The sequence below is a fragment of the Pteropus vampyrus genome, unplaced genomic scaffold (assembly GCF_000151845.1).
Source record: "Pteropus vampyrus isolate Shadow unplaced genomic scaffold, Pvam_2.0 Scaffold24, whole genome shotgun sequence".
In the NCBI taxonomy this organism is placed as follows: Eukaryota; Metazoa; Chordata; class Mammalia; order Chiroptera; family Pteropodidae; genus Pteropus; species Pteropus vampyrus.
Genome location: NW_011888805.1, coordinates 12062665 through 12089162, shown reverse-complemented (window position 1 = coordinate 12089162; position 26498 = coordinate 12062665). Strand labels below are relative to the sequence as shown.

General features: G+C 39.9%; 2 protein-coding genes across 4 annotated transcripts in view; both read right to left on the bottom strand.

The window, feature by feature from the left end:
- Positions 1–9497: 9497 nt before the first annotated feature.
- LOC105289483 (serine/threonine-protein kinase Sgk1) lies at positions 9498–17844 on the bottom strand. 3 transcript variants are annotated; one of them, XM_011356192.2, is made up of 12 exons: positions 17656–17844; positions 14742–14817; positions 14225–14300; positions 13728–13832; positions 13535–13618; positions 13282–13413; positions 12914–13026; positions 12443–12566; positions 11906–12001; positions 11275–11430; positions 11077–11166; positions 9498–10670 (listed from the first exon to the last, which is right to left on the bottom strand). In XM_011356192.2, the coding sequence occupies exons 1-12, from the start codon at positions 17687–17689 to the stop codon at positions 10503–10505; spliced, it is 1254 nt and encodes a 417-aa protein (XP_011354494.1). In that variant the 5' UTR covers positions 17690–17844; the 3' UTR covers positions 9498–10502. The 3 variants fall into 3 exon arrangements, with proteins under 3 accessions (XP_011354494.1, XP_011354492.1, XP_011354493.1); XM_011356190.2 differs by lacking the exon at positions 17656–17844 and adding an exon at positions 15882–16321; XM_011356191.2 differs by lacking the exon at positions 17656–17844 and adding an exon at positions 14955–15116.
- A 4196-nt stretch (positions 17845–22040) lies between these two features.
- The window catches only part of LOC105289527, a 96558-nt gene continuing 92100 nt past the window's right edge, over positions 22041–26498 (bottom strand). The window contains exon 5 of the mRNA XM_011356237.2: positions 22041–22132. Coding sequence (XP_011354539.1) covers positions 22041–22132 — 92 coding nt within the window. The remainder of the gene's footprint in view (positions 22133–26498) is intronic.

Sequence of the window (26498 nt, the reverse complement as noted above, 5' to 3'; positions counted from 1 at the left end):
TAGTATCCCTAGTATCCTCCTTGAAAAGAGATCTTACACTGGATGGAGGTAGAACCTGAACCCAAATCTTCTGGTTTATATCCACATATGCCCTCAATAGCCCTAGATTTTTTCTACATATTTGACCATACTGCAATTAGCAATGATGACAAAGTCAAGAACAAAGCTTTTGTGAGAGCGTCACTCATCCTTTTTTTTCTTTAAAGAAAGGGTTGACATGGTATAATGTCAGGCTATTATAGCCACTTTGTTTTTGTTGGCAAGTAAAGTAGTACAATTCATCCCCATTTTATGGTGTATGTTTAAGAAACCTAAAAGGAATTTAATTTACTACGCTGCCTCACTCAACATATCTTTTCTTGGCTTCCTGTTCATTCTAACTCAGGATAGCTTGGCCAAATGAATTCCTTGTCCTTTTATGGAAGATGGAAAATTCTTCAGATTATTATAAACAATGTGTGATCCATTTTCCCTTGTGAGTGAGTGAGTGGTCTGCTAAAAAGGGGGCCTCTTGAATGCTCCTAGATGATACACTAAAGAGCTTGCCTGCTTTCTTTTTAAAACTGGTTATGAAATTCTGATGTAATGTGGAACCACCAGGTGTATGAATATCAGAAGCTGGGGACAGTCTCTATCAAGCTGGAAGGCTGGACTTTTTGTCATCTAATGATGACTAGTGTCCTTCTTGTAAGCCTATTTTTTCCCTCACTACTGCATAGTTAAGAGAAGCAGAGTTCTCAGTTCCTAGTGTTTAGAGTTTTGTTTTTGTTGTGTTACTCATAGATAAGGACTGGACACAAATGCAAAAGAGAAGGCAGCTCGTAAAATTTACATAAATGCATGTGAGGTTAGACTAGAAAATTTGCAGATGTTTCTCATAATAGACTCATTTTACTTGGCCAAGACAGTGGTTTTTGTTTTTGATCTTAATTATTGTTTTAATTTCAGTGCTTTTAAGAGAAAATGCATCATCCATTACTCCTTTTTTTTTATTCTAATATGATTTATAAGCCTGGATGTGAAGGTGTTGAGTTTATGACCCCTAGACCTACTAATTTGTCCTGCCCTGATATTTTTATGATTCTACAAACTTGGGAACGAATCTAGAGTTGTTGAAGAGTCACTTAAAGGAATGTAGGAATGGTTGAAAGTGAAAGTATTATCCTCTAACCAGGTAACTTTTGTGAAAACATTCAGGTTTACCTTAGGCACGAAACAACTATTTAGTGACAGTTTCTATATGTTTTAGAAAGTGTGCAGCTAAAGTGACATTGCTGAGCTGTTAGGTTCTAAAGACTGTGGGCAAGGCAAAAACATACATAGTTGCAAAGAGCAACCTTGAAAGTCAAGTATTTGTGTCTCAATGAGTCTAGCTCTTTGTTCTGCAACATGAAACCAGATTGTTGTGTCTTCATTCAGCAGCCAATGAAAAAGTTGACATGCAATATGAGTTATATTTCACCAAATAATTTTAAACACTAGAATCACAAAAATGAGATTTTAAACTTTTAGAAAATATCAGTGATTACTTTTAAAAATTCAACCAGTAATCAAGACACCTCTGCTCCCTCCTTTAAAAATCTGTTATTAGAAGCCTTTATGCTTGTATATACATACCAAATTTCTAAGCGAATATGTGAAAGAGCTTAGTTATCTCCAGAAAGGGGAAATTGGGATGAGAAGGGCTGAGTGAGGCAATGATGAAATTATTATTTATTTTAACCTCCCATGTTTTTATTTATTTATTTATTTTATAATGAGCATGTTATCCATTTATAAATAAAAGTGTAAGGAAACATTATTTATTTCACATTTTTTTCTTCCTCTCTGATTATTTCATCTTTCGTTTGTTATATTTTAAGAGTTGTCAAATATGTTTGATTTGAAAATTATATTTTCTGTAAAATTATCCCAAACTGTCCACTATTATCAAGTAGCATGTAATTTACTTCAAGCATCAGATCATTTCTGTGTCTCTTCATGATCACTTAGAGGAAAATATAATCATTGTTTTTAATTTGATCCTCAAATTGTCTCCAGCTTAACTTTAATTAATCTAATTAAATAGACTTTAATTTAATTAGTTATGACCAAAGCAAATAGACCTGTGCTCTGCTTTGCTAACAACACTGCAATATACTTGGAATCAAGGAGTTTAGGTCTGGTCGTGCAGTGATGACTTTAGTCTCTGGAATGCTGCTTTAAGAATCTGTGACTTAAAAATTGCACAATCTAGAAAAAATAAATAAATTCCTAGGAACATACAATCCTTTAAGACTGACTCAGAAAGAAACAAAAAATTTGAACAGACTAATGACTGGTAACAAAATTGAATCGGTAATCAAAAAATTCCCAACAAACAAAAGTCTAGGAGCAGACAGCTTCACAGGTGAATTTTATGAAACATTTAAGGAGGCATTAATAATAATTATCCTTCTCAAACTATTCCAAAAAATTGAAGAGTAAGGAATGCTTCCAAACTCATTCTACTAGACCAGCATTACCCTGATATTAAAACCAGACAAAGACACCACACACACACACACACACACATGCACACACACATTACAGACTAATATCTCTAATGAACATAAATGCAAAAGTTCTCAACAAAATATTAGCAAACCAAATTCAACAAAAGATTCAAAGGATCACACACGGAGATCAAGTGTGATTTATTCCAGGAATGAGAGAGTGGTCCAATATTCACAAAGTAATCAACATAATATATACTACATCAAAAAGGACAAAAATCAAATGATCATCTCAATAGCTGTAAAAAAGCATTTGACAATACACAACATCCATTTATAATAAAAACTCTCAACAAAATGAAAATAGAGGGAACATATGAAGACCATATATTAATAAAGACCATATATGACAAACCCACAGCTAGCATCACATTCAATGGTTAAAAGCTAAAAGCTTTTCCCCTAAGATCAGAAACAAGAAAAAGTTACCCACTCTCACCACTTTTATTCAACATAGTATTATAAGTCCTAGCCACAGCAATCAAAAAAGAAAAACAATCAAACAAAAAAGGCATTTAAATTGGAAAAGAAGTGGTAATTCCATTATTTGTAGATGATATGATGGTATATATAGAAAAATGCTAAAGATTCCATGAAACAACTATTAGAATTAAGAAATGAATTTAGTAAAGTTATAGGATATAAAATTAATATTTAGAAATCAGTGATGTTTTTATACACTAATAATGAATGATCAGGGACAGAAATTAAGAAAACAATCCCACTGATAATCACATCAAAAAAATAAAATACCTAAGAATGAATTTCGCCAAGGAGACAAAAAACTCATACTCTGAAAACTATAAGACCTTGATAAAGGAAATTGAAGATGACACAAATAAATTGAATGATATGTTATGCTCACGAATTGGAAGAATTAATATCATTAAAATGTCCATACTACCCAAAGCAATCTACAGATTCAACACAATCTTTATCGAAATACCAGTCGTTTTCCACAGAACTAGAATAAATAACCTTAATACTTATATGAAACTACAAAAGACCTCGAATAGTCAAAGCAATCTTGATAGAGAAGAACAAAGCTAAAGGTGTCACACTCCCTGATTTCAATTATAATATAAAGCTATAGTAATCGAAACAGTATGGTACTGACCCAAAAACAGACATGTAGATCAATGAAACAGACTACAAGAAATTAAACCAAGCTTATATGGTTAATTAATCTACAACAAAGGAGGCAGGAATATACAACGGGGAAAAGACAGTCTCTTCAATAAATGGTTTTGGAAAAACTGGATACTTGCAAAAATATAAAGTTGAACCACTTTTTTTTACATCATATACAAAGATAAACTGAAAGTGGATTAAAGATTTAAATGTAAGACCCGAAACTATAAAACTTCTAGAAGAAAACATAGACTGAACTCTGACATCGCTCTTAGCAGCATTTTTCTGGATATATCTCCTCAAACAAGGGCAACAAAAGCAGCAATAAACCAATGGGACTACATCAAACTAAAAAGTTTTTGGACAGCAAAGGAAACCATCAACAAAATGAAAAGACAATCTACTAAATGGAAGAAGATATTCACAGTGATATATCTGACAAGGTGCTAATATCCAAAATATATAGAGAACTTGTAAAACTCAACATTAAAATAACAAGCAATTCAATTTAAAAATAGACAGAGGCCTAAACAGACATCTATCCAAAGAAGACATACAGATAGCAAAAAAACTTATGAAAAGTTTTCACTCACTAATCATCAGGGAAATGAAAATTAAAACCACAATGAAACATCACCTGTCAGAATGGCTGTTAACAAAAAGACAACAAATAACAAGTGTTGGTAAGGATGTGGAGAAAAGAGAACCCTCTTGCACTGTTAGTGGGATTGCAAATTGGTGCAGTCACTATGGAAAGCAGTATGGAGTTTCCTCAAACAGTTAAAAATAGAACTACCATACAATCTAGCTATTTCACTTCTAATTCGAAAAGATATATATATCCTTATCTTTACTGAAACATTATTTACAGTAGCCAAGATGTGGAAGCAACCTGAGTGTTCATCAATAAATGAAATAAATCTTTACCCATTTATTTACCTATTTATTGATATATACACACAATGAAATATTGCTCAACCATAAAAAAGAATGAAATCTTGCCACTCGTGCCAACATGGATGGACCTAGAGGGTATTATGTATGCTAATGAAATAAGTCAGACAGAGGAATACAAATATATATGATTCTGCTTATATTTGTAAGCTAAAAGAACAAAACAAAAGAAATGAAAAATAAAACAGAAATAGACTCATAGATACGGAGAACAAACTAATCACTGCTAGAGGGAAGCGGGGTGGAGGATGAGTTTTAAAAGTTGAAGGGGAATAAGAGGTATAAACCCCTATTTATTAAAAAAACCAGTAAGTCATAGGTATGTAACTTATAGCATGGAGAAAATTGTCAATATTATCATAATAACTTTGTATGGTGACAGATGGTTGCTACACTTATTCTGGTGATCATTTGTAAGGAATATAAAGATCAAATCACTATATTTTATACCTGAAACTAATACAATATTATATGTCAATTATACTATAATTAAAAAAGAGTCTAAGAATATCCAAAGTGGCAATAAATGAAGATCGAATAGAATTGTGTTTAAATCATCTGGATGTCATGATCAAATTGGCAGCCACTCATCTGTCTTATATAATTGTATATAAAATGACACTACATCTTTATGCTTATGACCCTTGCTCTATTGTTCACAAGAAGTGATTGGGTACATGTATATTTTCTTGTGAACACTCTGTACTTTGTATATTGTCATTTCAGCATCATCACCATGCCTACCATGATACCCTAGGTGGAGCACAGAATATACAACACAGAAAAGAGGAAATCAAGAACCCTGCCCATCATAGTCCATGGTTTCCAAGATCTCCAGTTACACAAACAAATCCATCTGAACACAATGTTATAGGTAAACGCTAAGTAAACATCAAGGATTGCTCCTAGTCTTGTTGCTGAAGTCCTCACAGAAACGATGTGGAAAGCAGGAAAACAAACATAAATTAAATTTATACTTATATAGCAAGTATATAGTGGCCAGAACACACCAAAGGAGATCACATGTAAGCCACGAGTGAAGTCTAGGCAATAGTAATTCAATTGTTGTTTTTGGTGATTGGTTAACAATTTTCATGCCATATGAGAAAAACATTTAAATGATTTCTCAAATAAGGTTTAGTTAATTTGCAGGAGCATGGTTTTTCTTAACAGGTGTTGTTTTGAGTAACGCCATCTTAACTTTAACATCTTTATGTTCCTGTTATAGGCTTGAGACACATAGAATAGGATTTTAGAGGCTTTTTAGTGGATGAGGGGGGAAATTAACAGGATGGAGTAGAGACTGACTATAGTGTGTAACAACTTGCTTTGTCAATTACACTGATTGATTATTGTCTGTTGCATTATATCTTGAGAATGTTGAAGAAACGGGTGGGTGGTCTTTGTGCTAGATGCTATTGTTGCAGCTGTGACGACCACTTCAGTAAGTTAAGGCAGTCACGTTAGAGAGATGAACTCTATTAATTGTGCTTTGCTCTGGGTTCTCTCTTCTTTCATTCCCAGTAACTCACTCAGCCCAATTGATCTGAGGCCTTCACCCTCTCTCTTCTCTGTCCTTCTCTTATTACCACCACAGAAGTCTTCTAATTAATTTCCTCTTCCTCTTCTTTTTTTTTTTTTTCAATTCTAAAGCTCTCCCACACTCACAACTCTTGGCAACAGAACACTCCTTCTGATCACTTTATTTTCCTCATGGAAAACCTCCAAATGCTTCTTTTTCTACTTTATGACATCTAAACTTCTCTATGAGACTTCCAAGAACATCAGTGACAAGGTCCATTTCCCTATTTAAAATGATTTCTCACTGCTTTTAATATAATTTTCTCCTGTAATCTAGTAAAGAGGAGATGAAATTGAGAAAGGTAATCACTGGGGAAACAAGATATTAATTAGCATTCATTGAATACCAATTCCTTCTGACCTGTGTCATAGAAAACTGTGAAAAGATGGATACTGGCTGCATTTTTTTTTTTTTAACCTGAAAAACTGAAGTTAGGAGAGATTTGCCCAAGTGACAACTTGCCCAAACAGTGGTTTGCTGATATTCAGACTTGGGTCTGTCTGAGCTTCTTCCTTTTTCCAAGATCCCATTTCCTGTGTTTATGCAAGCTCCCCCTCACTCCCCCACCTCTATTGGCCAGCACCTGGAATGCCCTTTTTTCTATCCCTCTTTCAACATCCAGTTTCATTAATGAAATCATCAGTAATTTACTGATTTTATGATTGATGGACATTTTGAATTGATCTCATTTTGGGGCTAGTATGAATAATACTATGAAATTATTGCAAGTTTTTTATTGAATCTATGTAGACTCCTTGGAGTATAAACCATAGAGCAAAACTTTTTGATAATAAGTTATATGCATGTTCATCTTTAGTGGATAGTGCCAATCAATTTTCCAAAATGGTTTTTTTTGGGGGGGGGGAAACATTTTTGGAAAAAACCATTTTGGAAAAAAACATTTTTGGAAAAAACCACTTTGGAAAAAACCTGCTCCTCAGCTTCATCAACAACTGATAGTGTCTACATTGTAATTGCAGATTCTTTCTCCTTCTCTCTCTCTCTCCTTACCAAGACACCTAGAAGGTATCTTAGTAAAAGTCTAGTGAAATAATAACTGAATAACTAAAAAGCATACCATTGTTCGCTTCTGTATTCTGTTGTCACCTGTTAGGCAGGCTAATGTAATGGTTACAAGCATAGGCTTTGGGCCAAACTGTCATGATTCAACTTCTTACCTCAAATAATCTTTTTGTGCTAGTTTCTTCACTTTCAACATCATAGCATTGTCCTGAAGATTAAATAAATCGAGTGTAAAATACTAAGAACAATGTCTGGCATATAGTAAGAGCTACTAGCTGTTACTGTTAGTATTAGCTATTACTATTATCTAACCTTCAGAGCCTAAGGTGATTAGACACCTTAGACATAGAATTGGTTAGCACAAATCATTGGCATCCTTTCTGTGAAGCCTGCTCTAGGCAGCCACTTCATGGTGGCAGTGGTTTCAGATTTCCATTTTAGCTCACTTCTTAGCTCAATAATTTTCCCCAGACTCATATTTAAACAGATCCATACCTTTTGCAACCATCATGCTCAAACTGAGTTTCAAATACTGGCAAAAATGTGTACCACTCCTCTAGATAAAAGATACCTATGTGTGAATGCTATCTGACATCACTTGACTCATTTGACACCAGTGCTTAGTAAATATTTGTCCTTTTTTATTGATCCCTGTCCTTTCTTCACTTCCCTGTTCTTGGCTTGTTCCCTTCCCACCCACTTGTGTTTGATATAATCTCCTCCCACTTGTGTGACACCACTTGGGACTCCTCTGGTTCTTTTTGATTCTCAAACAATGTAAATCACATCTTATCTAGTGATTGACTGTAACCTAATAAGCCAAACTTTTACCATTAAAAAATTAATAGGCTTTATAATCCATGACTAGCCCCTCTGAGTTATTTACAATCAGATTATAGATTCTCAGCCTACAAGAACTGTGCTCAAATAAAAATGTGATTTAAGCACTTTCTGTTCAAGGAGGAATTCATAACTGTTATTGATCATGAGAATTAGGGGGAGATATGCAAATAACCTCCCTGTCAAGGCTGGCACAAGGCTGGGGGTTTTAATATGTAGCTAGTGCCTGTAGGTAGAGCAGCAACTGAAAGGCAGACCTTGACCTGGAAGTCACCTTCTGCACGAAGTCATTGATTCACTTCGATCCCATTTTGTTCAGTGGATTATAAGAGACAAGAACTAAATGATCTCCAAATACCTGTTCAGCCCTTAGTAGCTTTAGGAGGGCAGGGGCTTGGGGGGAATTGAAATATAAGAGCCACAATAAAAGGGAAAAAAGATGACAGCTTTCCCTGGGGCAATCCCTGTGCAAACTGAGAAGTGGGAGTACAGGGAATGCAGTAGACTGAGGTTAAGGCAGCAGCAGGATCAACTGTTGGGGGACTCCCTGTTTGATAGCAATTTCTGTGAAAAGCCTAGAAAAGTGAGAAAGTCCAAACAATTTGGACACAAGCGGATGATCACCTAATATGGTGCCACCTTCTCTTCCACTGTAAATATTCCAGTGGGATGAGTTCCAGGAGTGGCTTCTGCACAGCCGAGTCTGCTGGGCCCATGTGGTGCTAGGCGCACACCAGCTCAAGAGGCTTCTGGTCCAAGCCAGGGATGTGCTGCTCCTTGGGAATCCTTCTCTGAGCTGGTACTGCACTCAGTTCAGCTCTGAGTACTTTCAGAAACCCGAAGTCCTGCTTTTTGGGAACATATCCATTTATGACAAACATCCTCACCCTCTTTAGTGGCAATCTCCTGCAGCTGCAGACTATTATCTTGATTTCCTTTTCAATAAACTGCTTAATTGAAAGTCTGCTTTTTCCATCAGGCTCTGTTAAGGGCAGCGATTTATCTGCTTTGCTCACTGCTACATCCCCAGCACTCAGGATAGAGCCCGGCCTAGAGTAGGCATGCAAATATTTGTTGAAAGAATTACCTATTACTTCAGACAAGCTAAATGTCCGGACAAACAGTCAACGTCATAGGGCAGGCAATACATATAAGGAACATTACTTCATGACTGTCTCTGTGAGACTGGTAAATGGAAAAGGATTTGTTTGGATGGATTTATGAACAACTGACATCATAATATGCTAAGAAGATCTGGAATATAAGTTGTCTAAGAAGACCTTATACTCCTCTGGAGTCAGAAGCTGCTGCTATTAGAAGCAAACCACTGAGTTGAAAATTATAGCTGCATTTTCCTGATTTTAAGTTTTAAATAGACGCATTATTGCCTCCCTCAACCAAAATACACAAAAGAACATGCATGACACTTTATGTAAATATTTTTCAAGGTTTTATTGCAAACCAAAATTGGTTTATCACACACAAAAAAGTTGTGTGATGGGGAGGGGGAAGAAATGTACATATTATAACCATGTTAATTACAGTACATTAAAATGGTGGTTTACATTACAAATAAGCCTGTAAGTTTAAATATACTAGTGTTATAACCCGATGTACAGACTTTCTTTATACAATACATACAATTATCAGGAATGAAAAAAAAAACCATAAATAATGCCCATTTTACAGGTGACATTTTAAACAATGAAAACACCAGGCTTGACTGACAACTGGGGCATTGGTCCATAAAAACCCTTTCTAAAAATAGAAATATTTGTAGCAGCAATGCTTTCTTTAAGCATCTGGATACAAGTCATTGCAAGACCATTTCAATAAATTTTAATTATTAACTATATCTTACAAAAAAAACAGTCTACACATAATTTTATCTTCCAAATATGGAAGAAACAAACAATGTCCCACATTGTAGTGTCCTGCAAGTGTCACATTGATGCTTATTACTAAATCCCTCTGTGATCAAGCATATCACACTCATACCACTGTTTGCACAGTAAATCCACAAGAGAAAATAAAGAACTAAAACACTCTGCAATAGGAAAAGCTTTGGAGCTAACATGATCTCATCAGAAAAGGCACATTTCATAAGATTCGTTATCACAGCCCAGACAGACCTTCAGGAGTTCCTCCTTAGAACAGCGTCCTCCTCCTACTAAGACGACTGCGTCTGTCTAAGGCGGCACTCTAATGCGCATTTCAGAGATAGCACCACTTGGAAGGAAGAAGGAAAATGAAAACCTCATGTGCTCTTCAAAAAGCTTCCAGCAAACGGTGTGCAATAAGACTGCCAAGATGTGCAAGCTCCCAGAGATGTGCAAATTCTCTTTTAAGATGTCCTGTCAGCTGGCAGCTCTGCCAAAAGGCTAACTAAAACACTTAAAAACACACATAAAATCCTTCGAAATCAACCCTACGACTGTTCAGAGGAAAGAGTCCACGGGAGGTGCATAGGAAAAGCCGAGGAAGGCCTCGGCGGCTTCCTTGACACTGGCTGTCAGGAGGATGCTGTCGGGAGACCTGCCAATGGAGTTGGGGACCGGCTCCTCAGTAAACTCGGGGTCAAAGTGCCTCAGGTCGCTGGGTCCGCTCTAGCAGGAAGGAAAAGCACACTCAGTGTCAAAATTCACAGTGGATGCAAGACACGCTTATTCACACTCTCAATCTGGAGCTCCAGTCTTTAGAGCACAATATGAAAACTCCTACAACAATCATAGATTTCAAACACAAAACCCAGAGGCCACACAGAGTTTAAATGATAAGGATAAATACCCTTTTTGTCTTTTGGTACTTTAACTGATAAATATGTTGAAAAATTGTGTGAGCTTTGTTGGGACAAAAATTCCACTTTTTCTCTAGGTAGAATAATGGTCCATGAACAAAAGATGTGCCAATTTATTCCTTGAGGGCCCTCCCCAGTCCACCACCACCACCAACTCTGAATTAAAGAAATGCCCTTTGGGACTCTCTATACTTAGAAGAGAGAAAGATACTCACCACATTTGGGTTAAAAGGGGGAGTAATCTTCTTATTAATAAGATCATCCCAGTTAATTACAGAGAAGAAGACATGATTCTTAATCTCCATCTGTTGAGAGGAAAAACAAGATTAATTTAGACAGGCAGAATTCGAGAAGGGCAGTGAGATCTAGTACACTTCTCAGACAATCCAGGAGAACAGGAAAAAATTACTCACAAAGTCGTCCTTGGCACCCAGCCTCTTTGTCCTGTCCTTCTGCAGGAGGCCCTCCAGGAGGTGTCTTGCAGAATTCGTAATATTTGGCTTCAACTGGAGGGGCTTGTTCAGAATGTTGTCGTACATCTCAGCTGTGTTTCGGCTATAAAAAGGAGGCTGAGAGAAGGGAGAAAATTTCTTAATGTTTAATTGGAAGTTTTGTATGCATATGTTATCAATAGAGAAAAAGACTTAAACTACCACATACTAAGCTGGATTTGACAAAGCCTTTCCCTTGATAAGTTTTCTTTGCCCTGGATTTTTTGGTGTCTATTTTGCAACTCTTACCAGGAGGTAGAGATACAAATAAAGCCGTTTTTTTTTTTTTTTTTACTCACATAGGTTAAGTGTGGTCATATCTAGTAAAATGTGAATTTACAAAAGAAAAATCCACTAGGTTAAGAGTTTATTCTAAAACACTTATATGCCTCTCTTATCAGAATTTGATAAGCTTACTGATAAAGGGCAAGACACACTGACTAGGTCTGCAATAGGGCCTGTGTGCCCAGAAAAGTCAGGATTTTAAGACTACATACTAGAGAACATTATCAAATCAGGGTCAATATTCCATGATTCTCAATGTGCTACTTACCAGGCCATACAGCATCTCATATAAGACAGCCCCTAGGCACCACCAGTCCACGGTCCTGTCGTAAGGCTGCTTATGAAGCACCTCAGGTGCAAGATACTAAAAGACAGATCAGGAAAACAGAGTTTAGAGTCCACAAAACCAGGAAATCCCAAGACAAGGCATGCACTTTGAAAGGGCTGAGAGACCCTGGGTCCATTTGGAGAACACACTTCCTTAGATTTCTTCCTGATAAAATTGCTGGACCTTGAGGCTAACTGGTCATCTACATGTACTGATTTTCAGGAAGCTATTGGGCAGTCAAAAGCATCTTCTTTGGGGATTTAAAAGCCTTTTATACCATGGTTTTTGCTTTAATTAAAGCAATGTAAGGCATTGGAATATCTCAATTTGTCAAACAGCAAATGTATTTTACTGGCACTGTATTGGACTATGAAATCGTGGAGAACCATTGACTCTTTTTGTAGTTAAAAGCGTTCCTGTATTTATCTCTCCAGGAAGGAGCGGGTAGACCAGACAGCAAATCAAGGGTGTTCCTACCTCAGGTGTGCCACAGAATGTGGATGTCGTGCCGTTGTGTTCAATATTTTCCTTGCAGAGCCCAAAGTCAGTGAGGACAATGTGTCCCTGTGAATCTAGCAGAATGTTCTCTGGTTTCAAGTCTCTGTAAAAAAAAAAATGAACAGAAAAATAGTTGCACGAATTAATTTTACTTCGTAAGAAATCCTCTGTAAAGATAATTGCTAGGCCTATTACAGGCATTTTAAATTCACTGTAGTTGTACAGTGAATAAAAAAGGGAGCCCTTGTTCCGCTAATCTATTCTGGATTAAGCACAATCCTAGCTGGCTAGCTCCCCAGTGGCATGGAGTCAAGGCAGCTCACATGCTGGGGGATCAGGTTTTAGGTGACCAATTAATACATAAAATGCACTATTTTAAGGCCCTGTCAAAGATTAAGGATGTGTCTCCTTTACACCCAGGAAGGTAGCCTTAAAAGCACTTCAGCTCACCTATAAACGATGTTCAGAGAGTGCAGGTAACCCAAGGCACTGGCTATTTCAGCAGCATAGAAACGAGCCCGTGGTTCCAGAAAGCAACGCTCCCTCTGGAGATGGTAGAACAACTGCAGGAGACAGAACAAAGTTGGTCTAAGTTGCCAAAGCCTGATAACAACGTACTTGATTAGTCTTGACATATATAGCTAAAGAGAACAATTACAGGAAGTGGCCCTAAATAGTCTATTAGCTATTAGAAACCTGGTAAGTTAAAGGAAATGCTAATTCTGGTAACTTTTTCCCCCTAAGTATCTTTTAAAAACTTTCTTCCCCAACTAAAACCACAGACACCCAAGGGTTAGCTCACAGTCCCTTCTGCTCACCTCTCCGCCGTTAATGTAGTCAAGGACAAAGTACAGTTTGTCAGCCGTCTGGAAAGAGAAGTGAAGGCCCACCAGGAAAGGGTGTTTCACATTCTTCAACAGAACATTCCGCTCTGACATAATATGCTTTTCCTAGGAAAAGGATAATTAAGATTCAGTGGCAAATTTCAACAAGGTACCAAAATTCGAAGGTGAAACTACTTAATGAAAATCTATCTATCTTCAAACCCAACTAATCAAACACATCTCATACCTCCTTCTTTTTCAGGATTGCTTTCTTCTGTAAAACTTTGACTGCATAAAACGCTTCTTCTGCTTTGTGTCTTGCTAGAAGAACCTGAAATTTCAATTAAAAATCACTTTTTTTTTGCTATCCACTCGCAAGGAGGATGTAAAATGAGTGCATGACTGACTGACAATAATAAGGTCTTCAGACTTGAAATTACCTTTCCAAAACTACCCTTCCCAATCACTTTCAAGAAGTGAAAGTCAGATGGTTTCGCATGAGGATTGGATGATGGGCCAAGGTTGATCTGCTGAGAAGGACTTGGCTGAAAAATAAAACATTTTCTTTTAATATCTATTTCAAAGGAAAACAGCAAGAATAAAGACATTACATCTGCAAATAACTAAGGTAAGTTACCAAATAGCTATAAACACATTCAAAACTACTTTTCATCCATATGTATTAATACTTCAAGTTAGAGTATAGAAATTGTATACGTTCTTGTAAAAAGATAAAACTTTTATACAACGTGCCTTTAAAAATACTCCACTGACTCAATACTTAAGCCCTTATGTCACCTGTCATGCCCTCGACTAGAGGCATTCCTGCCTTGATACTAATTTCTATAAATGCCATTTTAATTCATCAATGTAGGACTACTAACTGACTCATTTACAAAATTCCTGCACGGATGCATCACAAATACAGAATACTTACTGGAGGAGAAGGGTTGGCATTCATAAGCTCAGGCTCCTGAGGTTGGGAGATTTTCAAAATGGACTGAACTTCAGGGCTGCAAAGAAGAAAGGAACAATTTAGAATCTCCTGACTCGCCACACGGGGGCACACCAACACCAACAGTGAGCTTCTGGTTCAGCTGTTCCCGGAGAATTCCGTGTTTAAACTAAAAACACCCAAATAAATTACTCAGTTAAAGAAAATAACAGCCAAAGAAAATAATAAACCTAGCTAAACACAGAGATGATGAATGTTCTTTACTGGGACAGGGGTTGAATTAGGCAAACATAAAAAATTTATTTTACAGTTTGAGAACAATCCAAATCCTCAATTAATTTCAATGTTCAAAATGTTTTAAATAAATTGGATCCTGAAAAGGGATCCCCATCCCCAGGGAAGTCTACGTCTTTCTGATAAACACACTGATTAGACTGTCTTTATTTCTGGTAAACCTGAAACTACTAATTTTTATTTCTCCAAATCCCCCCAAACTTACTGTTTGCATGCATAGGAGTTATTGGCAATCTTCTGAATAAAGTCGTTCAGGCCCATCCTCCTCTGTTTCATGAAAGCTGTGAAGTAGAGAAAAGAAATAAACGTTTAGATGCTTTTTTAACAGCCGACGCCACACGCACTAGTCTGATGCGGGACCTTCAAAAAATTTTCCACTTCGCATATCCTACAAGTCCAGCCTTATTCCTGCACTCACCGATTAGAATTGCTACCATTCCCCTCATTCTGGAATAAGTGAGGGTGCCTCTAGCAGCCTCGGTTTTCACTGTCATCGCCAAAGAGATAACACAGAGTAAAAGCAGCCACCACTGATCGAAGACCGGCTGAGCCAACACAGCTCTCTGGCCCAGCCACCCGTCTTATAAGCCCTGCGCCGCCGCGGGGGCGGGGCCCGCAAGACAATGAGGAAGTCACGCTGCCAGGCCCCGCCCCCAACCCGCTCAGGCCCCGCCCCCGACTGCCGCGGGGCTCCGCGGGCCGCTAAGCTGGCGGCGGCAGGCGGTTCCCGACGACCCCAGGGCGGGGGCGGGAGCGGGGGCGGGGGGCGCGGGGTTCAGCGACCGCCCGGGGAGGGGTCGTAGCGGGGCGATCATCAACCTCTTTCGCTCCAGGGCTTGAGCGAGGGAAACCGCAAGCGGAGCGGGTGGGAGAGGAGGAGAGCCTGGGGTAAATTTCCACCTTTCTCATTTATTCCGCCCTGCGAGGAAATCAGAGTCTCTGCACCGCGGCGCATTCCGCCCGGTGCGCGCCAGCCGGGTGTTCTGCGCCCGCTCTGGTTCTCAAACCCTGACTTCAGATTCGCTCCCGGCCCCGACACCGACCCTCTCTCCAGATTCCCTCGGCAACCTCTTTTGCCCTCGTCTGGCGGCCACGCGCCACCAGCCGGGGTTATCTCTGGGGCGCAGGGTGACCGCGCCGAAGGAGGATGGCCCCGCGCGCCCTCCTCTTCGGGGTTAGCCCGAGGCTAGGGCGCCCAGCCAGTCCCCCGCTCCTGCCGTCCCCTCCCCATCACCCCGTCTCATCCCTTCATTGCTCAGAATGATCGCAAACACCCAGTCCCTCACGCCTTCCCTGAGCAACTAGCGGGGTGCGACACAGGTCCCCGCGGGCCGGTGGCGCTTACCCAGTCCGGTCAGCAAGAAGGACTCGCTCCTTTTCTGCGCCTCGGCCCTCTTTTTGTGGCGGGGCCGGAGCAGGGACTCGAGCCGGGCCCTGGCTAGCGCGCCTTGCATCTCCCCCATGGAGAGCGGCGGCCGGGCGCGCAGCCGGCGAGGGCGACGAGAGAACACTGACGTTTCCTTGAAGGAGCCGCCGTGACTCAGGCCGGGCAAGATTTCCTGCCCGGAGTCCCAAAACAAACAAATGGCCCTTGTGCACCGCCGAGTCGCTTCCGAAAACGCCTTTTTTGTGCTTTTGGCCAAAGCCAAGCAAGGCTGAAAAATCCCAGAACTTGGAAGAGGAGGAAGGAAAGAAAGAGGGAAGGGGGAGGGAGAGGTCAGGAATGTGTAGGGGAGGGGGCGGAAATAAAATTCGTCTCTGCACTAAGGGGAAAAAAAAATACAATGTGCATTGCACTTTTTTTTCTATAAAGTAATCTCTAAGAACATTCTGTCCTTTCCGCATGTAGGTTTTTTCCTTGCATTTTTAATCCTCACCATGCCGAGAACACGTGAAGAAGTGGCAAGTGAGGGGAGCGGTGGCTCCACTCAGGGGACCGACCTGGCGTAACCCCGGGGCGGCGAGGACCGCGCGGGATCTGCATTCCGGGGCATCGTCGACTCCTCGGATTCATTCTCCCGCTCTCCCACTTGAAAACTCCGCAAGGTCACATTACATTGTCTTAAAATCCCTCTTCTCCCCTACCCCTCCCGTTTATTTCAAGGGCTGGCCCAGGAGTCTTCTTTCAGTTTTACCACCTGGCTCTTTCTCTCAAGTCCCGGATAAACTGACTCGTTAGCTCCTGAAAGATTAGCCGGGAGCCTCGGCTCCATAAAGCAGAGGAGAGAGGGAAGCTCGGCAGAGCGGCGGCTCGGTGCCTAACCCCGCTGCCAGGAGCGGGGAGATGCCTGGGAGCTGCAGTCTGACCTCCTGCGCGAGGAGTCGCGCCAGCGCTGGCCTGGACGCCCTTAGCAGTGCCACTGGCCAGGAGCGAGGAGACTGCTGCAAGTTACTAAAATTTGCTGGGCTAGGTACCTGGCTTTCGCTGGTGCTGTTGGCTGTGGCTGCCCTGCCGTGACCCCTTACTGCCAACGGCCCTGCCATTTCAGAATTCCCTAGTGGTTCAGAAATACTAGGTGTCAAACTAAGAATAGCATCGAAGCAGGTTTTCTTTGGTCCTGGACAGGGATTTGCTTTGCAGGCACAACTACCTTATTTGCCCTAATATGATCTGTGGCCTCAACTCTTCTTGGTTTGCTCAGTTACAGCAGTCCCACACTGAGAGAAGAGAACATACATCCTTTCTCCTGGAGACAGGCTGAGAAATTTGTCTCAGTATCCGCTCTTGAGAAAGCTCTTACTAGTGCCTGAAATTGACACTCCAACCTAAAGCAAGGTTTGGGAAACTCCCAGTCACACTTAACTGGCCCACTTCTGCTTCCTCTTACAATAGGTTCTTCATATAATATAATAACTTCAACGAGCCTAGCCCAGCCCTGCTCCCACACCATTCTTTGCCCTTTGGAGAGAGCAAATTTTGCAAAGACTGCTCAGAAACACCAGCCTGCACAAAGATTTCTGCTTGTTTGCTTTTAAAGCATTAAATTAAGAAACCTTCCATCAGACCCTCCCCTACGATTCATGTCCTGTGCCTTCCCCATGCCAGGTAACCCCAAATCCTCTGAAGTATCTTTGTTTTATCCATTTCATTCAAATTATAGTAATAAAAGCAGACAAACCTTTCAAAGGGGACTTTATAGCCTCCTCTTTCATTCTTCAGGTTATCTAGGATATGAAGGTTGGAGATTATTTCCTGGAGGTTGGAGGTAGGTAGAGCTCAGGGCTGGAGTACCCTCTTGCTATGTGCCTGATAAGGCTGCAGGCTGAGATGACATGGGAGCACGAGTCAGAGGTGGGTGTCCCTACTCTGTTAATCAACCTCATTTTATATAAAGGCAATTTACATACAGGAAGGGAGCAAGCTGCAAAGTTCAACACTGGGCCATTTATTCCTTCCATTGCAACATCACCAGAAAATTACAGTCGTCGGCATCCTGGGTTTATTACACCCCCAGCAAGACACACAAAAATGTAACCTGACTGATTATCATCACAGATCAGTCTAGAGAATCAAAACACATGCTCAGGGTTCATTTTCTCAAAGAAGCTCTGCCTCTCCAGCGTGCATTCCAGGAAGAACATGGAATTTCAGTTAGAGGGCTCTAAGTGGAATAGAAAGGAGGCACAACCATATGATTTGTGGTTGGAACAGAAAAGAAATGTCTGATGTGTTCCCTCCTCCCCCTACTCTAACGTTCAGCAGTTGGAGACGAACGGTCTGCAAAACTTATCATTTAACGGAGAGAATCGAGTTGTTGAGACTGGCTTTTCTTCCAACCGGATACCTTATGGGTGGAGCAGGCGCCCCCTGTTCTGTCCCAGCAACCCACTAAGACTTCCCAACAGGAAGGTGACACACGGCGGGTGTACGGGGCAGGGGGGAGGTAGACGAGGGAACTGTGTGTGACGCGCGCCTATTAACTCTGTACAGGCTTTAGGTTGCCCTGTGGCCGCTATTCAAACGCTTGATCTGTTTCTTCCTTCCCGTCGCCAGCCTCTTTCTTTGGTCCAGATAGTCCTCCTACCCGGAGGAATCCGGCTCCTTCCTTCTTATTCTCTGGTGGCGAAGTGGCCAGAGTTGCGTCACAAAACTCGGCTTGTAAATGCAAACTAGAGGGCGATCGCGTTCTCTAAGAGAGCCACTCTGGAATGTAAGATTTCCCTCACTTCTCTCCTGAGGTTTAATCAGTTCCAGATAATTTCTCTACAACACCTTGTGCAATCATAGAAAATATAGACGGCTTGATATGAAATAGGCTAATTACCTCCTCACTCCCGCAAGCCAGTCCTCTCACATTCAGGCCTCATACTGGGCAAACTGCAATCAAAACTCTCAAATGGAAATGATTGGTCAGGATGGAACGTTTACACTGAAACAAAACATTTTCTAGTGCGTGTGTATTTTAATACTTCAGAAAATCATTTTAGCTCTTCTACTTTATTTTTTCTTAATGATGGACTGTAAAAACTAAAATCTGAAACTTTTACTAAGACTTGACCCTTTGCATTTAATTTAAAGGCTCAGCAAACAAATTACTGGTATTTCTCAACATATTAAAGGAAATATATTTTTAAATATTTTTATAAGGACTTAACTATATCCGCACTTGGACTACTTCTTAACTGTGTCAGCTGTTGTGTTAGTCTTCCTTCCCTAGATACGATATTTGATTGATAATAGAGCAATTGTTTTGTATTGCTCAAAGTGTTACAAATTCTAGAACAATCCTGTGCAGTTTAGTTTCATGAATCATAATTATTGATTCATTAGTTGATGTTTATAGAATTCTTTCCCTGGAGCATCACCAAAGAAAGTACATAGAAATGCCAGAAAACATAGTTATTACTTTAGAGAGCAACTAAATGGATTCATTTTGGTTTAAGATTATCACTAAGGGCATGTCTTTTTTACAGTATTCGTCAAACATAAAATGATGACAAATGAGTTTATTCAGGATAGCTGTCATAGATAAGTAACTAGCAATGATAATTAAATAAATGTTTACTTAAAGAACACAGGTTCTATAGTGATTGTTACCTTCCATATTCATTCATAATTGTCAAAACTGACATGCATAAAGGAGATAAGAATGTGATACAGTGCATAACTAAGAACACATTATCTAGAATAATAGTGTTAAGAGTTATTTAAACCCACAAAACTACATGGTTTACAGATGCAGGGCTCGTTTTTTCCCCCAAGACAGTGGTTTGAAAAACAAGACTATACACATAAGAACCCTGAAATAGGGTTCTGTTAAATAATGTGCATGTAACTGTCCAGTCTGGAGGTCTTACATTATTTTTCCCTAACGGCATTTTTTAAACTATTAAGGGTTATGCAATTATTGTTATTTTTCTTCTGAGTCGGGCAGATAATAGGTAAAGTTCTCAAGGAGCAAAACTTCCTTTCAGGACCAAATTGGTCTTCTTTCTGTATCCTTTTGTCACTTTAGTTGATCCTATGCCTCTCCCACTTCCCACCCACAGCACCGGCACACCATGTAGTCCCCCATACTTTGAAATATTGCCTCTCACTCTCCTTCTCACTAATGCCAACTCTCTTAAAGCCCTGCTCTCAGCTAATGGCTACAGGAGATGTTGACCAGACCGACCTTCCCTCCCTCCCTCCCTCCTTTCCTTCCTTCCTTCCTTCCTTCCTTCCTTCCTTCCTTCCTTCCTTCCTTCCTTCCTTCCATCCTCCATCCCTTCTTCTCTCATTGCTGCTTCCCTTTCATTCATTCATGCAAGCATTTAAAAAGCACTTAAGTACAAATACTAAGATCAAGGAACACAAATATGAGTAATCCAGTTATCGGACTTTACAAAGCTGTCATTCTAAGTGGGGACACATACACATAACTTATGATACAACACAATGAGTGTTAAAACAGAAGTCTAAGCAATCAGCCAGAGTAGAACAGAGGAATTTTCTAAAGGGGAGAAACAGCAGGAAGGGAATTGTTGAGGAAAGTCTCCACAAAGAAATGATATTTGGGCTGATCCCGGAAAGACCAGCTTGGTATAAAAGAGGAAAGTTGTTCTAAGCAGAAGCAAAAGCATAACTACCAAACTCTAAGGTGACGTGCAGCATCTGTGGAATAATTTGGAATTACGGTCCTTACTCAGACCTTACACACAAGCAAAATGTATACTGTCCAGTTGCCGCTACTGCTGAAGTAGGAAAACCACACTTTCAAGTGAAATTAAAAAGATCTTAGCTGGCACAATCTGCTTCTCTCTCTCACTGTTCCTCCTCCCCCCCCCCCACCAATAAATTTATGTCTTAAAAATATATCCATCTGAAGGACTGCCAATTGTTAGCCTGCACCTCTGTGTCTGGTACAGCTCTAGACATGGTTGGAGTTCATTTATTCATTTGTCAACGGATTCATCTAGAATTATGCATCACACACTATGCTAGATGCAGTAGTAAACATGAGCTCACAGAGTGAAGGGCAGTTGGGGAATTGCCTCTAACAGTACATCGAGGCCTAGTGTCAAAAGATCTAAAAGCTACCAAGGAAATTCCCTTCACCAAGGCTTTTAAAGTAACACATTCCAATGTGTTTGGAGACTTAATTCAACTATAACTCGTTCTATTAAGAATATTTGCTTTTTAAAAAATACCCCTATCTCATTAAAAATGAACAAACTTACATACACAAACATATAAGGGGGTGTTGGAAGTTGGAATGGGGAAATTTATGCAGTTGGAAGATGGATGAAAGTTTAGACAAGCATTGTTATGTTCTAGCACAGAGACTAATGATATTTCCTAGTCGATCACACCAATCTTCTGTACCCATCCCTTCTAGAAAATTGGGCCACAGGAAAGTGGGCAGAGCAGGTGGGGACATGATTTTGTAGTAAATTTTTAAATTTCAATCAAGGCATAATTAAAGAAGGAGGCCAGTGGTAGCTCTTGACGTGGGAGGAATGGGAATCTAGCTAGCCACAAACCAATGGGTTTATAATGGGCTGAAAACTCACCTCATCCCCATCTTTGGAATGTTGTCCATGTGTAATGTAGCATAAGTCAATGAATAATAAATAAAAATAATGACTGTCAACTAGAATACAATATGAAGGGCAAACAATAACACATATTTGACAGCTTTATATTTAGATCTCAGGATTGGCCTGGAAAATGACACCCAGGGAATTTTTTTACATGATTATAAAAAATGATACAAAAGAAAGTGGAAAATATTAAAGTCAAAATTCAATATTATCTGCAACTTTCTAAACCCAAGAGAACTATGGCCTTATTGAAAGCCTTATACTATTATGGACATAGCTTCAGTTTTAGGCATTTATCGTAGGCATTTATTCATTATTAGGCACTTGCATTTTAAAAGATCTTTTTGTTTAATTAAAAAAAAATGCTTTGTAATGACAAAACTTCCGGTATTATGGCAAGGTGTACCAGAGAGCTTTGGGCTGGGGAGCTTCTCCCTTCACTCCACCCAGGGAGAATCCACATGCCCACTTGTTTCCCCTACTAGTTCTGCAGCACGGCATCCAGACAGCAGCACAGGGCTTGGAATTTCTTTGCAGACTGAATCCTTGGGATACAGATATTAAACTCGTAACCTACATGAAGAAAGTATAAAGGGCTGTCTTTTACCCCCACTTTATTTACAAAGTGCCAATAGTAAATAAGGAGCCTGGATTTCTGGTAGACATCTTGTGCCAAACTAAAGTGAAACCCAAAGCTTTAATTGGCTCAGTGTAAATCTCTCCCCATTTCTGACCATATAATCTAGTGAGAAGCAGCAGAAATTCAGCCCGCCCCTAAGGACTATTTCCTGTAAACACTGCCTACAAATTGCAGCAACAAAATAAGACAACGGTAACAGTAACCAGCAGTGGAAAAACCACAGACAGGATGGGATGGCTGGCAGAAGGTTGACTGGTGTCATTTTAATGTTAAACAATTTAGGAATTTTTTTTTTTTTAATTATTATTTCAACCCTGAATATAAGCTACATAAATGTTTATCCCATCTCCCACAGCAAGCTCAGGAGTGTCAGTAGCAAGCTGAAGGTATGCTTTATAGGCTACAACTAAGGCTTATTACCTATGAGACATAGACAAAGTATTCTCTAAACTTAATCTCTTAATCTGCATAATGGAGATATTAGCATTTAATATAAATTGCGAAAGGTAGTTGAAATAGAGAATTAAGTGCTACGCTCAAGTTGGAATCTCGCACAGAAAATATGTCTATGTTCCTTAACCCTACCATATACATATCACTCTACAAACAAAACACATCATACAACGCAGAGGGCTCCAACAAGTCAAAACAATAAGGGCATGTGCCGTGTTTAAAGCGCGAAAATACTATAGGCCACTTAATCTGCTGGGCCAAGGATAGGCCTTTGTTCTTTGAACTTCCTACTCCTCCCTTGGTCTCCCCACAGACAATGCTTCAGAATGCACTGTATCAAAGAACTAAATGATGTGATAACAGAATAAATACTTGTTTACCAAGTGTTTGAAGTAAAGCTTAAGGTTTGGGTGAAAAAGCAGAGAGGGAGCCAAAAGCTAACCCAAAGGAATTCTCAAGTGCTCAGGTGGATGGGAAACGATAGAATGGAAATCCTGGCCTACCGAAAGGATGGAGTCATTGCAAGAGGGTCAGAGAAGGCCAGCTAGCACAGAGGTCTAGGTCTTTTAGCTTATCCTTCAGTTAGGGAAAGAGGAACGAACTCCAAATGATCATGGCCAGTTATTTTTAATGACTTAGACCTTCACTGAGCACTTCTTTGGTGCCAGGTACTGTGTTATTTTTCAAGCTAATGAGGATGCCTAAGACAGGCAGTGTTGCTGCATTCAGGGAGGCCTCTATTTATTTTGTTAAGTTGAACAGCCCTTTCCCAAAAGGAAAAGTAAGCTTATGGATAGTTCTACTTTTCCGAAGACCCAGTTATGCCTTCATGTCATTAAAATACAGCCTTGGGCATGTTTAACCATTTAGAAGATTCACTTTTCCAAATGAGGAATGATCTGGAAGTTCTCCTGCAGCTCTAATATTGTACAGTTCTATGATGTCTGGAAAAAGATAAATCTAAAAGGACCTTCTGGAAGCCCAGAACCACTTCATGTGGCTTCCTGTAATATCCCGCACCTAGCTAATCCTTTCGATCCAACCCTGCCTCCCTCGCTGTACCGTTTAGTGAGGGAGTCTGTGCTCTTAGTTCTTTAAATCTCAGGTGCCTCTCTGGACCTTGAGTTCCTTGAACACGGGACAGCACAGTTCATGTTTCTTATCTATCCAACATCCTCCAAACATATCCTTCTCCAACGTCCTTTCTTTCCACTCTCCCCGTTGTCCACCATCTTGGCTCTCTGTTCCTTTAGTGGACCAAGCTTTTGTCTGCGTTGGAGACTTTGTGCTGTGTCCTCCACCTGAAATGCTTTCCTCTGACACTCACGTGGCTGGATCCATCTTGCCACGCAGATGTCAGAGTAAACATCACTTACACAGTGGACCTAAAGTAACCAGCTGGCCATCCTTTGTTACTCACCCTATTTCAATTATCTGCATATTAGTTTATTATCTGACATGTTTCTAGGGTTTATTGTTTGTCTCCCCAAACTAGAAAGTAGTCTCTGTGAAGTAGGGAGAGGATCTATGTTATTCTCTGTAGTATCCCTGGCCCATAGGAGGTGCTTAACAAATGAAATAGTTTACTAATATCCCTCTTATATATTTCTGGACACGTAACTGCTTCTCAATAAAATTTAGATTTCTTCCCTTCGCTTAATAATCGAGGGTATACATTTCCATATAGTCACTTTACAACTCACTATAAAAAGAAAACAAAATCAGAGCAAACTAAAACCCCTCGTGTTACAGGGTTACAGCTATTTTATTACATATTGCATATTACACTACTCGATTGTTTCAGAAAACCAAGGGACTAGATTTTATGAATGATACACAATGAGGATTTTTAAATCGAGGCTGTTCTTTTGGTCCCAAGGGATCATTAAACAATCATTTTAAATAACCATTTTTCAAGAAAACGAAAGCAGATGCTCTCTTTTTAATAGCATCAAATGAATACTTTGTCAAGTTCAGAGAATCAAACCATTGGAAGGGTAGCCATCAAGGCTTTCGTTCGCCCAGCTTATTTAAAATGTCAATTTAGCCTCTTTTTCCAAGGACCACAGGTAATCTTCCAACAAGTCAGAATAATATATATTCTTTTATTCTCTCCTTTTAACATTGTCCCCCAAATTCTCCTTTGACCCCAATTCTTTGTCTATAAAGATAGAATTTAAAACGAGAAGACCACTAGGTCCCATAATTCTTTTCCTTCTGTTTTCAGCTGAAAGCCCTCTGGCCTGTTCTGTTGATAACCTCCCCAGTTTTGCAGGTGAGGAGTGATCATGTTCATAAGACATCGGCAGCTGACTGAGGAGAACTGCCCTTTCTTTAGTGTTTAAAGACAGTGATAGCAAGCTACCTTTCCAAGGGAGGCAGCCTGGGGCTCTCAAGGTCTTTTCCCAGCATTCTACGATTGCCTGACATAGTCTGTAAAATTACCTGTACCCTTGGTAGATGACAGTAATAGAATGTCACAGTGCATTTGCAGATCTATAGCAATAGAGGGGGAAACCCTCTTAATTAATGATACTATTTGAGTTTGGTTGGTAGAAAAGAATGCTGTCCTAACCGGTTTGACTTCTGTCATGTAACCCACTTTCCCCAAGAGCTTCGGAACCTCTCGCCCAGCCTGAGGACACGGGATAGCACGGTCTTCTCACAGAGGATTTTCTCTTTCTCTTTCTCTTTGCAATCGCAAAGTTCTTCCATAACTTTTCTACTGTTAGAAAGCCTGAATGAACATTTAATACAAAACCTTTCCACTTTATTTTCTTTTAAAATATCCCTCTCTACACAATGGTGAGACCATGATAATAGGAGCCCTATCGTGCAGTGCCTAGGGTGTAGTTTTAAAGCCATAGCAGAATGACCATTGTTAGGTTGTCAGAGGTGGCAAGAGCCACAGCACACGTGCAAGTGCTGCAAACACTTACCACCAAGTTGGTGGGGAATTGCATTTTCATATCTGTGGTTATATAAACATACGTGTGTTTTACTCGGTGTCCTCCAGAAAAACAGAACCAATATTGTGTGTGGCGTGTGTATGTGTGTGGAGAGAGAGAGGGAGGGAGTGAGAGGCAGAGAGAGACAGACAGAGAGAGACAGAGAGACAGAGAGACAGAGAGAGAGAGACAGATATTTTAAGGGATTGACTCATGCAATTATAGGGGCTGTCAAGTCCAAAATCTGCAGGGTGGGCCTGAAACCTAGGTACCCAGGAAAGAACCAGTGTTATAGGTCAAATCCAAAGGCTTTCTGCTGGCAGAATTCTTTCTTGCTCAGGGGAGGTCAGCTTTTGTTCTACTAAGGTATTCAACTGATTAGATGAGATCCACCCGCATTATAGAGAATAATCTGCTTTACTCAAAGTTTACTGATTTAAACATTAATCTCATACAAAAAAACACCCTCAGAGAAACATTCAGAATAATATTTAACCAAATATCTAGGCACTTTGGACCAGACAAGTTGATATATAAAATTAACTATCACAAGTCCACCCTTTGACAACTTGGCATCCATATACATCTTCTACTTAATCTCCAGAGATAATAACCAGGTTATACTTCCACTTAACATGATATAATTATCCTACAGAAAACCAAAAACATAACTCTTGCCAGAACAGGATGCAAAGTCCTTGTAGGACGTTTACTCTTCTCTTTGACATTCTATAACTTAAATACTATGATGTAAAGTTCATAAATCTTAAAGACTGTGATATAAAGTCAATACATTTTATATTACATGGCAAGGGGGTAAGAGAGAGAAGAAAACAAAGATGTTTACACAAACACAAACGTTCAATAAATATAGGACATATTTGATGAATAAATCTCT